At 51.1% G+C, this 15,752-nt stretch overlaps 1 protein-coding gene across 2 annotated transcripts in view; it reads right to left on the bottom strand.

Moving 5' to 3' along the window:
* Positions 1-564: 564 nt before the first annotated feature.
* The window catches only part of EGFR (epidermal growth factor receptor), a 143,480-nt gene continuing 128,292 nt past the window's right edge, over positions 565-15,752 (bottom strand). The window contains exons 21-28 of one of the 2 annotated variants that reach the window (XM_062178970.1): positions 11,693-11,848; positions 10,508-10,583; positions 8,792-8,938; positions 7,432-7,529; positions 6,721-6,888; positions 6,336-6,383; positions 5,649-5,754; positions 565-4,560 (exon numbers count right to left, since the gene is read on the bottom strand). In XM_062178970.1, the coding sequence (XP_062034954.1) occupies positions 4,199-4,560; positions 5,649-5,754; positions 6,336-6,383; positions 6,721-6,888; positions 7,432-7,529; positions 8,792-8,938; positions 10,508-10,583; positions 11,693-11,848 (1,161 nt within the window). In that variant the 3' untranslated portion in view covers positions 565-4,198. The remainder of the gene's footprint in view (positions 4,561-5,648; positions 5,755-6,335; positions 6,384-6,720; positions 6,889-7,431; positions 7,530-8,791; positions 8,939-10,507; positions 10,584-11,692; positions 11,849-15,752) is intronic. The other variant, XM_062178971.1, reaches the window with a different exon arrangement.

The raw sequence follows: 15,752 nt of genomic DNA, 5'->3' as shown, positions 1-15,752 counted from the left end.
CCATGCATGGTGTCATCAGGCCAGGAGAGGGCTGCAGGTGCCCCGGGGCATGTCGTGGCCTCCTCTGCCTGGAGCTGCTCCCATCTTGGCTCTGGGTTTCTGGGATTTCTCTTCGCAGCATCATTTGCTTCATCAAGAGGTTTGCTTCTTCGCTTTGGGTTCAAGTCCCAGATCTCTCTCTAGTGGCTACAACAGCCAGGCAAGCTTTCCTTCCTCACTCATCTGCCCAACCATTTAGGTGTGGAACCTGAGCATCTGCAGTGCTTTTATTGCACAGTCAGTGGGGTCTGAGTGTGGCCATGACAGCAGGGCCAAGGGAGGCAGGTGTCTGAGGCGCCAACCCCTGCACACACGGACTCTCCAAAACGGCTATGCTGACTTCCCATGGAAAGGTTATCTGGCGAGTGGGGTGCAGAAGGCTGAGAATGGGGAGGCAGCGGATAAATGGGAGTGCATGGGGTTTCCTGCTCACTTCTGCTGTGACCATAAGCCTGCCCTAAAAATAGACTTTATTGATTTTTAAAAAGTTATCAGGAAAGAACAACTATAGTTGGTCAGATGTGATTAATAACTAATATCAATATTGCATTGTTAATACATTCTTATTGTAAGGTACTTAGGAGTAAAGAACAATGAATAATATACAGCTGTTCTTTAATGCTCAATATACAATCAACAAGTTCTGATCAGAAGTATAAACCATATAAAAAGATTCTTACCTTGCATTTGTACAAACACTGCTTTCATCATTGCAAAACTTTACAAGATTAAAACGTACCACATGTAGAAGCTGTAAAGTTACTGCTGTCTGTAGCTGATCAGTCACATCACAATCTCTCCCAGCATCCCCAGATCCACGGGGCCTCTGAATTTCCAAGAGTCTGTCACAGCAAGATTATTCTGTAGGCAGATCAGGCCAACAGGGTTTCCTCTTTTAGAGTAAGCGAACACACCTGCAAACATCTGTGTGTAAGCTTCCCTTGCAAAGTCTCCTTCAAGGTGGCAGGGCGAGGCTCAGTCCCTCTGCAGTAGCTCAGGGGCCACACTGTGGCTGGGCAGGGGAAGACACAGCCTGCATGCCATTCTTAGCTCAGGTCAACTTTTGAAAAAATACAATTCTTCTTCAAGCAAGAATCCTGGTCTTGGATTCTTCTTTCTGAACCACCAATTCCTGGTGCAGTCCTCCCAGTCTGCCCTTTGTACTGTGACTGACAGTCAACGTTCTTTCACTCTGGGGACTGAAGTCCGCTTCGTCCCAACAACGGCCCTGGCGGCACAGGCCTCAAGAGTATTCATTATTGCTATCTTACTTCCAACCCACCTCTGACAGAGGCAGCGAGCTCAGGAAATGGGGAAAGAAGTCTGTTTTATGTTTCCTTTGCTTTCCTCCCCTGGCTGGACATTGTCTCCTCTTGTGCTTGGGCACTCATCAGGGAAGCCCTGACCAACTCTTGATTCCCAGCGGCAGATGCTGAGGTCTGGGTGGCTCAGAGTCCTCTGGGCCTGGGCGTTACCTACAGCTTCAGAATTTGCCTGCAAGTCCAAGTCTCCAGACTGGCAATCCCTGAGCATGCAAGAATACAGATGCCAGGTCTCACCCCTAGAGGTTTACCGTGTCTCACTGGGCTACAGTACAGCTGGGGTTCAATGCCTCTGAAAGCTCCCCTGTGATGTCACTGCAGCCAGGGCTCACAGGCTTCTCTCTAGGTGGCCATGCATGGAGCTGGTGGCACTGCTGGTGCATTTCCTCAAAATACCAAGTGACCAAAATTATGGTGATCGTTAGTAGGCTCTCCAGATATTTCCAGTCTATACTGGTAAATGCATTATCAATTGTAAATACAAACATAAAATCATTTGCCTTGGCAGCATACTAAAGCAACCAACAAAGTGTCTGTTGCTGCCTTTCTTACATTCACAGGGGCCAGCTGGCACAGGAGCTGGGCTCTCTCAGGTAAGACAGCTGCCCCTTTCCATGACTTGGCCCCACATGGACCAGCACTACGCTGGCTGCTTCTTTTCCTGTCTGACCTGATACAATATTACAGAAACAACAACTCTGCTCTTCACCACGCCAGCAGCCAGCTCTGCTCTGTGGCGAGGCAGTGCCCTGCACAGGGAGAACAGTCTTACTTCTAAGTGTCTCATCCTTTTAAACAAAGATCTGAGTTCCAAATTTCGATGCTGTTGCAGTCTTCCTAAAGTAAACTGTTTCTTTTAGTAGAAAAATGAGTTTCCTAAAAATATACTTTACAAAGTTCAGTGCTACATAACAGGACAATATCCCACAGAAAAGTTACAAAAATAGATTTGTGTTAAAAAATCCCATTTGAATGTTTCTCTAATAGGCATGAGAGGTGTGGCTGGGAAAAAAGGCAGGGACTCATGTTCATAGGTTTATAGGTAAGGACATATAAAAAAAATGTGCTTATCAGAGGGAAGAGCCCTCAAGTACCTTCAGGACAATTCCATTAAAAGGGGAGCAGCTAATTCAAGCTGGGGGCTGATGCTTTTATAACCTACTTCTCAGAAATGCAAAGTGTGCCAGGGCTCTATCCAGGCTCAGATTGGGGCATTTGCATCTTCAGGATAAACTGCTGGTGGCAGGAACCAGGGACTTGCGGAGGCTTCTAGAGAAGCTGCAGGCACAGCAGCCCCTGACAACTGTGCCTTGGAGCCTGACAGCCAGCTCCAGCCCCACAGCTCCCCTGAGCAGGGCTACATTTTACTCATTTTTGTGTCTTCATTGCCGATGCAGGTACCATATTGCAGAGCATGATGGATGGACCTGAACATGTCTTATTTCCACTGAGACAAAAGCAAGTATTCTTGTAATAAGTGTGAGGCCTTGACCCACTTGAGAGATGTGTGATTTAGGAGCAAGGAAGACTGTGTGTGTGTGGCATAACTTTTCTGCAGCCTGAAAATCCTGCCTGAAACACTCCCTCCTTGACTGCCTGGGCAGCGGAGGTCCAATAAGTGTCTGGAGCACGCGCTGCACTGACATCAGGAGTGGACTCTCCAAGGACAGCAAAATTATTTTAGTAGGGAAATTTATTTTCCTTAAGCTATCTGTAGGTGTTGTGAAAGTTTCATCATTAACTTCAAATTCTGATTTCCTATTTCCCACTCGAATCCCATGCTACTCAAAATGCATTCCTCCCTCCGGAGAGGGCAGTCAGTGCCTGCAGTGGCCTCAGGCCTAACACCCTTCTTTACACAGGTCAAGGAGGGAGGAGGGCCTTTGCGGCAGTTCACCAGGGAGGGATACAGATTCTTTTGAGCAAAACAACTGTTGAAAGTAAAAGGAAAAGAAAATCACCTGCTAGGAGCCTAAAGTACCTTGGCAGGGGAGGGGATAAAGGCTGACAGGGTTTGGAGCAGCTTCATTTCTGAGGCCTTGCAGTAGGCACCCACAGAACTTGCATTCTGTTGGACACTGGGGTTTAGGGGCTATGCACTGTGCATTATTCCCTCTAATTGAAAGCTGTTGCTCTGGACGCTCATGAGTCAAATGGGGCTTTTCCCCCTGCCACACAGGGAAAGTATACTGAGCTTTGAAATAGTGGAAGGGAAAATAAACAAGTCCAACACACACAGACAGCACAGGTGAGCTACTGGGGACTGTGAACCACGGAGACATTTATACACAGGTGAGTGTGAGAAAGAATCCGTCTTCCTCAACCGGGGAGAGACAAAGTGGCTTTTCCTGCTGTACCTGCCATGGGTTCACGCAGGCCAGGGGGTCTCCTGAATATTCAGTCTGCTTGTGATGGCAGTGTCTTGAAGAAGTGCCAGTGCTCTGGTCTTGGCTGGAAGGTGGAGGCCTGTGCACGCTGGCCTGGATCACCTCGTGCTGCAGGTGTCACACGAGAGCTCCCTCCTTGCAGGCATCCATTGCAATCAACACCGATTAACACCCAAGGGTCCCCAAGCAGAAGTGCCCAAGGATGTTCATGTTTTTCAAATATCCCTTAGCGCCAGAACGGACAACATTCTTGCTGGACGCCCTTTGGTGGAAGCTTCCATCTTCAGACAAAGGAATGTACCTGCAGCCTCCCAAAGCACACCTAAGGGCCCTTCCAGGTTCCAGGAGGGGCCACTCAGCTCAAGTATGGCAACGCAGGGCTGGAGCAGCTGCTGTGCCTTGGCCCTGGTGTCTGAGGTCTGGACGCCGTGGCCAGCGCTGTCCTCCAGGTCACGCTGTGGTAAATTCACGGCCTGGTGGTGCTACCCTTAGGTATTCTGCGTTTTCAGCTGTAGGACCCTTGAAGATACCATTCAGCTTGCCATCCTTGGGAAAAAAGTCTTGCTGGTAATCGGGGTTGTCCAGGCTCATTTGGTGGCTCCCCTTCTGGGCCCAGGGAGTGGGGCTGTCAAAGATGCCATTGGGACAGGGAGGCTGGGTGGTGTTGAGATATTCAGGGTTTCCCACTGCGCTGCTGTGGGGATCCTGGTAGTGGGGGTCTCTGCCTGGAGCTGGGTGCAGAGGCTGGTTATGGTAGACAGGGTTCTGCACAGAGCCTGCAGGCCTCTTGGGAATGTACTGGTTTATGTATTCTGAAAAGGAAAGGAAGCCAGAAGCGAAGCAATCAGCAAAGCTTCATCTCAAGTAGTGTGCCCCGCTCACTGGGAACCTGTATGTGTCCTCAGCAAAGCAGCTGATTTTAGGGGCACAGGCACCTTTTACAGGGCCATCTTGCTCTCGCTGTCTCTCAAGCCAATGGAAAGCGGATCTTTTGAAATTGAAAGTTCTCAGAGACCAGCCTGCCTGTCACACAGACAGAGAGGAGGGAGGGTGGGAAGGGAACATTCACAGCCTGGGAGCTTCTGGGGCGGAGCTTCGATGAGCTCAGTGTGTGCATCACAGGGCAAGAATGGAGTCAGGAGAGAGAAGAGGGGTCCAACCTGCCATGTATACACGTAGAAGGGGCTTCACAAAGGAGTGTTTTCATAAAAAGAACATGGCTTTCAAAAATGTGTTACAGTAAGATAAACTTATCTTTCATGAACTTTTTGAAGTCCCCTCAATTGTTCCCATGCACACGTATATGTAACACATTGGCTATTCGCATACATGCACACATGTCTTGGTTATTCACGTGCACACATGTGCATCTTTGCTGTTATGCATCACATGCCATACATGCATGCATGCACATGTATTTTGGCCATTCATGTATTGCATGCACATACACACATGCACCTTGGCTGTTCATGTACCACACACACGCACACACACGTGTATACCTCATTTATGTACCATGCATGCACACACATATATCTTGGCTTTTCACATACACACCCATTATCTTGACTATCCTTATACCACATACACATACAGATATGCATATTTTAGTCATCCACATAACACAAGCATACACATACACACACGTGTGCATCTTGGTCGCTTTACAGTCTAGGAAATGTGTAGATTCATTCTTAAAACAACCTGCAGCACACAACCCAGACACACGGGCTCCACACGAGGGTCCTGGCATTCCTAGTCATGGTGCATGCGTCTGCTCCATTTTCCCTTCACTGCTCTGTGAAGTTTATTGTCTTACTTTATGATAAGCTGAAAGGAGGCACCTGGCTTAGGTACCAAAGGTGAAGATCCTTGCCTGTTTGCAAAGTAGGCCACTCACCAGGCACTGGGAGGAACGTGTCATCCATGCTGTCCTCATTCACGCCACCAGTGGGGTCTGAGCTGTACCGCTGCAGGAGGCTGTCTTCCTTGACAGGACAGCTCTGCTGAGGAGGAAATCAGGCATGTTTATTTGAGCTGACAGGACTCACACATCAATGTGCATAAAAACCACCTGAACTGACCCAGGAGATGTGGGCAGGGGCGGGGGTTCCACTTATCCGACAGGCCCTGTGAAGTCACCATGCTGCTGGACCACTGACTGCAGGGTAGTTCCTCTACAGTGGGGGGGGGGGACACTGAACACGCGTGTGGGGAAGCATGTTTCACACGTTTCATTTTATCTAAACTTTCAGCAGTCACGCAGTCTGTGGCTTCTGTGGCTTTACTTCATCAAGCACCAGCAGCACCAGAGTCATCCAGACTACTGGGCTCCACTCTCACGGTCCTGGTCTAGGGTGTTGCTTAAGAATCTGCATTTCTCAGAAGCTGTCTGGTGACCTTGGTGCTCCACCCACAAGCCATGCTTTGAATGATGCTGTGATATGTGACAGTGGGCTGCTGGCCTTGGGACAGGGGCCATGAAAACCAGGCAAAGAAAAACCAATGCAGGAAGAGAAGTCAGATTGGTTAAGACGGGCGCTTGATCCATGGTTGTGACTCTGGTTCATGAGGCTTTCACACATACCCCGTTCCTATCCACACAAGCCACGGTGGAACTGTTGCTGGTCGCACTCTGAAAAACAAACAGAGGAGCTGTTCAAGGCTCACTGGTGACTCACCTGCTCCACGATGTAAAAGGTGGGGTGTGTGGAGTGGAACTATATGAAGGTGCTTAATTTTTGTCTTTAATCATTACCTGCACAAAATCTAGCTTTGGTTTAATTCTCTTCCTTAGTGGACCGCAAAGCTAGTCGAGGTGTTGCAATACAATGTGGTGGATAATACACTTATGTGGTTCATTCAGATAGCACTTTAGGATTTGGTTAAAATTTACTTCTCTGTGCCTATGTGAGTTCTCCTAGACGGTTCTGACCAGTAGACACAGCTCGAGCGAGCGAGCAATTTCATACCAGAGAGCTTAAGAGCGGCGTCCGTGATGTGGAGGGGCTGTTGAAGAAGCCCTGCTGAGGAATGAGGTACTCGTCAGCATCTATGACATCGCCCATGTCCTCTTCATCCATCAGGGCACGGTAAAAATTGGAATCTGTAGGGCTTGGCAAATGCATCCGCTCATCTCCCTAGGGCAGAGATTTTGAGAGCATTAGAACGGCTCACAGAGATGTTATTCTATTTCTTGGTTACAGGAGTAGGTCTACCAGTTAGCAGGTGCCTCTGTTTGCCACTTTAGTCATAGTAACCCCTCTTGTTCTCTGAAGAAAGATGCTCATCCCACTGCACATGGATGCTCTGAAACCAAACATCAAAAAGTGGAGAAGGTGGCTCAGAAGGGGAGGGGTGTCGTTTACAGGAGCGTTGTGCTGTGACATGGCCTGAAGCACACTGTACAAAAATGATTTCACCAAATCCTTGAGACAGCCCCATGATCTGGCTTTGCTATTCCCCTACTAGGAAGGGGGATTGGTGGAGAGGTTGCCTGATGGACCCAGGGGAAAGAGGCCAGTCAAGGAGGTAAAGAGAGGTTTGCTGGCCACCAAAACTTGGGCTTTGTGTTCAGTGTGCCTCAGCTGAGGCTGCTCCACTGCACCAGGAGCCAACAATGGGAGTGTGGGGACACAGGGACTCTAGTGCTCAGTACAGCAGACACTGCTGTGGTCTGGTACCTGAATGACAAGGTAACGCTGAGGGTCTCGGGCCATTTTGGAGAATTCCACGATCAACTCCCGGAACTTTGGGCGACTGTCAGCATCTATCATCCAGCCTGAGGAAGGAAACGGGGAAATGACAGTGGTGAGCAAAGCTGGGCTCTGTGCTGGACTCCTCCGTCCTGCCACGGCAGGACCAGCGTTCTCAATCTGAATCAGAATCAGATCTAACTTTTCTCTATCTGTTCCTCCTAGGGTTGGCGTCCAGGGCCCCTGTGACTTGCAGTCCTGTCTGTGAGCAGCTCTGACCTGGGGTACCTAGCATCTGCCAAAGCCCTCACTTGGCATTCAGCCTCAGCACTCTCTCAAGCTGGAAGCCAGATTCAGCTTAGATAAACGGGAAGGCCTTCAGGACCGCGGGGTTGTGCCCTCCCCACCCAGTGCTCCCCAGATCCCTCAGCCAGCAGCGACTCAGGCAGGAAGGAGCTGTGTGAGAGCCCCCTCACCTGAGGTGCTCTACAGACAGGCTGCTGCACCTGGTGGCTCAAGGATCCCAGCCCAGAGTAACTGAGTTGGAGAGACAGCCTCGGAGTGGCAATCACTGTGACTCCGAGGGTTCATGTTTATTTTCCGTAAGCAGATGTCAAGCTATTTTAGGCCAGACTGCTATGTGACCTCAGACAAATCAGGTGACCGCTCTGTTTCCCAGCTTCTGCAACCCAAACCAAGTTAAAAAGGATGAGCCCTGCGGTCTGAAGTTCAGAGGGGTGTTGACACTGACATCAGCTGTGTCAGAATCCCCTCATGCCTTCCTTGTCAAAGGCTTCCTGCCCGGGTGGTGTTGGCTCCAGAGCCTACTGCACATGTGGTCTGGTGGAACAAGTATTAAGAGATCACATTCTCTACTGGCTTAAAACATTCAAACGTCACACTGTTGAAGGCCTCATATAAATCTACTCAAAGTTGTAAGTCACAGCAACAATGCTGATCCTTGCCGCTTCTTGTGGGTTACTCATTGTTAGGCTTTTAAAAACATTCTGTGTCTCTGGCAACAGTCTTCAAAAAATGTGACAGCTTAGTACTTCATTGAGCAACTCAGAAAATAGAATATTTTACCCTAAGAGTTTACGGAAGATTTTGATTTACTTATTGGTTTGCAAATGTCAGGTCACACTGCTCAATGAGTCAAGCAAGTGCTCTTTCGGGAACGGATGCAGAGGCGTTTATGGAAGTTTCTGGAAGGTGTCCTGCCTTGAGAATGTGGCAACATTTCTCCTAAGGAACAGAGGCCTCAATTGTTTGCACAAGGATAGCAATGCCTTTGCAGGCATAATAAAGTGCAATGAGGCGAGCATGGATGGCCTCCCCAGTCACTCACACTTGACCATGATCATGTAGACGTCAATGGTGCAGATGGGGGGCTGTGGAAGTCGTTCTCCTTTCTCCAGCACGGACGCGATCTCACTGGCAGGGATTCCATCGTAAGGCTTGGACCCAAAGGTCATCAACTCCCAAACGGTGACTCCTGAGGGGCAAAGGAAGCAAGCAGAAAAGCAAACACATTAGAGGTCAGTGACCATCAGAGACCCTCATCTAGAGCCACACTACAGGGTTCAGTAACCATTAGCGACCTCACCTAGAGCTGCACCACAGGGGTCAGTGATGGTCACAGCCTCATCTAGAGCCACACCATCAGAGACCTCATCCTGAGCTGCACCACAGGAGTTAGTGCCAATTGCAGAGCTTCATCTTTAGTCACCAAGGTTGATTGCTGCTTCTCGATGCTAGCACACAAATATTCTGTGGCTCTGAGAGCCTCTGTTACCCTTTGTCGAGTGGGGCAACAACAGTGTCTTTCTCAGAGAGTGTGGGTGAGGGTCGAAGCACAGGACAGAAGTGACACACGTAGTGCAGTGGCTGGCAGCAAGTCACTGACAGATGGTCAGCGTGAGCTGGTAACCACACCATGACACTGGCTTTCCTGACATGCCGTCTCTGCCCTAGGGGACTTGCATTTTCACTGGCAGGAAGCTGGAGATTGTGATCTTAGGTAATAGAAAAGCAAACACAGAGACCTGCGTTCCTGTTGATGCACACAAAAATCTTAACCACATATCATGATTAACACCAGACCAAAGCAGCGGTGATTTTAGAGTTGGTGGTTTTCAGATGACTGTGAGTTCACACAGTACTCTCATTGTAGAGCTCAGGTGATGAGATGCTCTGCTCTAGAAATGTGCAGAGGCCAGAGTGAGCAGTGCTTCCTTAATCCCCATGGCTATCCCCTCCTCCCAGCACCTGTGTGCTGCCCCAAGATGAGTTCAGTGCAAATGAGCCCTGGATCCCAACTTCCCCAGGAGGGGCCGACACAAGATCCTGTTCTCCAAGCGGCCCAAGGGCCCACTCTCCTCAGACCTGGCCTCCAGATCCGTTTTTCCACAGCCTTTCCTCACCAGAACCACCTGAATTAATCCAGAGAACAGGGCTGGAACGAGGAGGAAGCAGTGGTCCAGGGGCAGGAACACAGTCAACCCAGTCTTGTGGAAGGAAGAACTCTCACTTCCAGACTGGACTGATCTTTCCTGTTTTCTCACCCAGCACAGTTTACTCTGGTCAAGGAGTGTTCTTCAGGTTTCAGAAAAGCAGTAAGAGTGGGGTGGGGCAGCTGGTGGGGTCTGCAGGGACTAGAAAGGCTGTTAGTTCTCCAACTCCTTAGGAGAACACACCAGGTCCCAGAGGCAGTGACACACGTGCATGGAGGCAGCACTTCAGAAAGCCTCATTTTTATACTGCAAGACTCCGTTTCGCCATGGTTCTCTCAAGTTTGGCTTCATTTCCAGGCAGAGGGGTTTCCTACACTGGAGCACACACCCCTCCTTTCCCACTCCTGCAACCCTGTTCCCTGCTGGAGGAAGTCACCAATGTCCCCAGTGAGGCAGAGTAGCCTGGTAGGCCCCATCCTCTGTTGGTTTCCTCAGTGCAGTAGGCCGCAGCTATTGTTCGACTATTAGTCATGGTCTCGAAAGAAAGCACTCACTGTCAAAGCAAATAACAAACAGCTCAGCGCAGGTCCCCTACGTCAGGACTCACTCACCGTAGCTCCAGACGTCGCTCTGGTGGGTGTAAATCCGGTGTAAAATCGATTCCAAAGCCATCCACTTGATGGGGACCTTGGGGAGATGGGAGAGAAACAGTAAGATCAGTTTCCCTCTATTGATATGTTGTGCCACCCAGGACCAAGTGCCAGCAACAAGGCTGGGGAAGCCAGGACACTGCCCTGCTGGGCCCAGGCCAGAGTCCCCCCAGCAAGAGGAGATTTTAAATCTGGGAGAATAGGTGGGCCCTGGAAATTCAGGGTCTGCTTCCTGAATACTCAGCAGAGGGCTCTTGGGGCTGTGGGCCCTTCAGGGAAGCCAGGTGTCATCCAGTGTTTAAGGTCTTCAGGAGTCTGTCAAAGGCTTGATGCTGCCTGTATCGAGGGCCAGAGGAAGGCCTGGGAGGATACCGCTGATGTGCTGAGGCACTGTGGGAGGGCAGAGAGCCTGCACCTGCCCAGGAGAAACCCCCAGCCCAGCAGAGGGGAGGGGCCAGGCATGAGTCACTGGGCCATGGGGCTTTCTGGTAAGCTCTCTCAGCTGCTCCTGTCAGGGGGTTGACAAGACCTCCAGAGCCCTGAGGCAGAGCTGCACTCAGCCCTGCGGTCTCAGAAACACCCCTCCCCACAGCCAGAAGGCCTAGCCAGACCCGCAGACAGTGGCTGACATGTGACCTCACTGACAACTTAGGGCCACCGGCCGCAGGAGCCCAGGGTGGCATCAGGACGGGGACCCCGGCCGCAGGAGCCCAGGGTGGTGTCAGGACGGGGACCCTGGCCGCAGGAGCCCAGGGTGGCATCAGGACAGGGATGCTGGCCGCAGGAGCCCAGGGTGGTGTCAGGACGGGGACCCTGGCCGCAGGAGCCCAGGGTGGCGTCAGGACGGGGACGCCGGCTGCAGGAGCTCAGGGTGGCATCAGGATGGGGACACCGGCTGCAGGAGCCCAGGGTGGCGTCAGGACGGGACGCCGGCCACAGGAGCCCAGGGTGGTGTCAGGACGGGGACCCTGGCCTCAGGAGCCCAGGGTGGCGTCAGGACAGGGATGCTGGCCGCAGAAGCCCAGGGTGGTGTCAGGATGGGGATGCTGGCCGCAGGAGCTCACGGTGGCGTCAGGACGGGGACACCGGCTGCAGGAGCTCAGGGTGGCATCAGGACTGGGACCCCAGCCACGGGCAGGCTCTTACCTTGCCCCCCTCTGCATGGTATTCTTTCTCCTCTGCACCCAGCAGCTTGGCCAGCCCAAAATCTGTGATCTTGACGTGTTGCGGTGTCTTTACCAGCACGTTCCTGGCAGCCAGGTCGCGGTGCACCAGACGCCGGTCCTCCAAGTAGTTCATGCCCTGGAATGCAGGGAGGAAGTGAGGGTGGTTCACTTGAGGGCATGGGGCTTCCAGCTGCTAGGCCCTGCGTGCAAGTCCCTGTTCTTGGCACCACAGCTGCCCCTAGAGACCCAGCCACCCTGGTTCTTCTGGCCCAGGAGAGGCCAGCAACGGGCATGAGCTCAGTGCTGGACGCCTGCTCAGGGAGTGCTGCCTGCCCACACTGCCACTGCCCCGTGGTTTCTGTGGGAGGCAGGGCGGTCAGAGCAGACCTCACCAGGCTGCGTCCTTTCACACCATTCCTCTCCCTGGGCTCCACTGGGCCCCCTTACACGATTCACAGAGGATATGGGTCCAGTTATCCTAACATGTGGATGCTAAGTGTGCTTTAAAAGGTATCCTTGCCATACCCTTCTGGCCACCACTGCAGTGGTGTGGAGCCACAGCCACTGCTGTGAGCAGCGGCCATGCCGTGCCCTGAGCACAGCCCTTGCCCTCAGTCTTCTGGTGTCCTTGTCACATGCAGACAAGGTCACTTCTGACCTCAGCTTCTCCTGGCTCCACATCTGCCGTGGGCCAAACACACTGAGCTGTGACCTGCGCCTCTTCTGTGCCATCACACTCCCCTCACAGATGCCCCCCCTCCCCGCCCCTGGGCAAGGCCACCTTTCTGACTTCCTCCCACTCCCCCACTCAGTGACCAGCTCTGTTGTTTGCTGGGGTTTCTGTGGCCATCTTAGTGCAACTGCAGGGGCTCCCTGTGGATGAGGATGGCTTCCCAAATCTTCTGGCAAATTCTTTTTTTTTTTTTTTTTGACAGGCAGAGTGGACAGTGAGAGAGAGAGAGAGAGAGAGAGAGAAAGGTCTTCCTTTGCCGTTGGTTCACCCTCTAATGGCCGCCGCGGTAGTGCGCTGCGGCCGGCGCACCGCGCTATTCCAATTGCAGGAGCCAGGTGCTTATCCTGGTCTCCCATGGGGTGCAGAGCCCAAGCACTTGGGCCATCCTCCACTGCACTCCCTGGCCACAGCAGAGAGCTGGCCTGGAAGAGGGGCGACCGGGACAGGATTGGTGCCCTGACTGGGACTAGAACCCGGTGTGCCGGCGCCGCAAGGCGGAGGATTAGCCTGTTGAGCCACGGCGCCGGCCATTCTGGCAAATTCTTGGCTTCTTTTTGCATACAAATGAAAAAATTATGAATTGACTTGGTATATCAGGGTGAAATTTTGGAATTTTTATTTCTACAGCAAAACCAGCCATCTGGATATTACCAAGAATTAGTTGAGGCTTGTTTTTCTCTTCTTGGGAACACAGGGTTGCCTCCCTGCCTCATCAACACATGATCTAGCTCCTTCCCGTGTTACCCAGAAATCTGAATGTCAAGGTGTGCTGCTGTAAATGCTTCCCTTCCCAAGTTCCCTGCATGCAGGGAAAGAAGATTATCAGGGCCCCTGTACACTGAGAGGAGACCGCAGCACCTCCATGCTAGAGGGGTGGGGGAAACAGCAGAGGAAATGCTTCCAGCCTGTGAGCTTCCTCCCAAGCTGGTTCCTTCCCTCTACTTCAGTCACCCCTGTTGAAATAGGGGACAGTGACTCATCCTGAGCCTTGGGAACCCTGTCTCTTATGAGAGGAGTTGAGACTCTCTTATGAGAGTCTGTTGAACTGGTAAGCACTGATCCTTTGGAAAAAGCTAGGATGCTCGGCCCTTGCCTGGCGAGACTCAGGATCTATGTTCCAAGCTGCACTGGCTCTGTGGCCCTCATGGACCACTGCCCCTGATCCCTCTCCCTCGTGCATATTCTTTCATTCCTCACCTCATGCTGGCTGAAGGCTTCTTTGTAGCAGATGTCTCTATGCCTCTCTCTTTATTTAAAATGTGTGTGTGTGTGTGTGTTTTATAAGATCATGAAAACCACAAGGAGGACCTCAGAGGGCATTTAGCTCCCATCACTGGTGTTCCAAGGAACCCTGTACACTGCACACATTTCCACAACGGTTGGTTGGAGAATGGATTGCTCAGGATTGAGGAGGTCCCAGCCTTTTCAGACATAGCTGCAGGGAATCTGCTTTCTGTCCAAGTCCCTACGACTGCCCTGTGGTCAACCCAGGGTGTCCAGAGGCTGGCACTGTTGGGACCACACCTTGATTCTCCACTGAGGCCTCTGAGTGAAGCTCTATTTGGGTTGCCAAAATATAAATAAATAAAAACATAAAATAAAATAAACAAAAGAGAGGGGAAAATAAATAAAGAAATTTTAGTGCAGCCCTGTGCCCTGAGCAAGCCCAGGTCTCTGTGCAAGGCTGATAAACCTACTGAGGCCACTCAGACCTATCTACCCACAGGCCCAGAGCAACTCCCCTATACAGTGTGAGGTTTTCTCAAAGCCTCCATCTGCAGAGAAGGCTCCAGAGGGTCTTAAATCAGAGAACAAGTGGGGACAACAAAAGATTAGGCCCATTTGAACTCAGAAAGCTCTGTAATCTCTGTCCACACGTTGGTGGTCTGAAAGGCCATCTGCATGCCCAGCAGCCACGTGCTACCCAGTGGGCTGCAATCAGGGACTCGGACTCCAGACGCTGGAGGAGGGTCAGCACAGGCCTCAGTGGGGCCCCTTGGGAAACAAAGCTGCTGCTTCTTCTCCAAGACCCTCAGCTTAATTGAATTAAAACACTTTTTTTTTTTTTGGTTAATTACTTCAAGATAGTTAGAGGGAATTTTGAAATACTGAGGATGAAAGGGAAATGAAGGAGGCTCCTGCAACTTGAGTTTACAAACAATGCACATAGCAAGTTTGAGGAAATGTTGTCTGAACCACAGTCTAAGCAGCTTCATTTATCACAGAGCTTTGCAGTAATGTGGTTCGTGAGACAGCGCTTTCCAAACTGGATGTTAATAGGGTCTTTGGATCAGACATGGTCTAATATTACCGTGCTGTGTGCTGGGAAGAGTAGATGCACTTTCTCATGTAGCTCATTCCCTACCAGTGCACAAAGGTTCCCAGTGGGCCAGCAGGTGGTGTCTCCATGAACTCTGGAGACTGAATTTTGCTTTTTAATTCCAAAGAGGGAGGGAGATAGAGTAAAGGAATGGGGTTGTGGGGGAGAGGGAGGGAGACAGTGCATGAACTCCCATCTGCTGGTTCACTTCCCAAATGCCTGCAATATCCAGGGCTCAACAAGATAAAGCCAGGAGCCAGAAACTCAATCTGAGTCTTCCACGTGAGTAGTAAGTACCCAAGTTCTTCAGCCATCACATGCTGTGTTCCAGGGTGTGCATTAGCAGGAAGTGGGATCAGAAGTGGAGCTGGGGCTTGAACCTAGGCCCTCTGCTATGGGATGAGGGTGTCCTAAACAGTCTTTTTTTTTTTTTTTTTTTTTTTTTTAAGATTTATTTATTTGAAAGTCAGAGTTACACAGAGATAGAGTAGAGGGAGAGAGAAACAGAAAGGAGGAAGAGGGAGAGATCTTCCATCTGCTGGTTCATTCTCCAATTGGCCGCAAAAACTGGAACTGTGCCAATCTGAAGCCAGGAGCCAGGAGCTTCTTCCCGGTCTCCCATGCGGGTGCAGGAGCCCAAGGACTTGGGTCATCTTCTACTGCTTTCCCACGCCATAGAAGAGAGGTGGATTGGAAGTGGAGCAGCCGGGTCTCGAACCAGCACCCATATGGGATGCCAGTGCTTCAGGCCAGGGCATTAATCCGCTGCCCCACAGTGCCAGCCCCTAGCAGTGTCTTAATCACTGTGCCACATACCTGTCCCTGGATTCTCACCACATGTGGCAGCGGCAGGCTCTTATGTCTGCCAATCCCACCTGGTCTCTTTTCCTTTTGCCTGGTTGATATAACTTTATTCCCTTAGCAGTTGGGCCAGGATAATGAACTTTCCAAAAATTAGCCAGCTCTCCCAGCAACACTTAGAAAACT

Source organism: Lepus europaeus, chromosome 20 (genome assembly GCF_033115175.1).
Source record: "Lepus europaeus isolate LE1 chromosome 20, mLepTim1.pri, whole genome shotgun sequence".
NCBI classification, from domain to species: Eukaryota; Metazoa; Chordata; class Mammalia; order Lagomorpha; family Leporidae; genus Lepus; species Lepus europaeus.
This window is presented reverse-complemented; position numbering and strand designations above follow the sequence as displayed.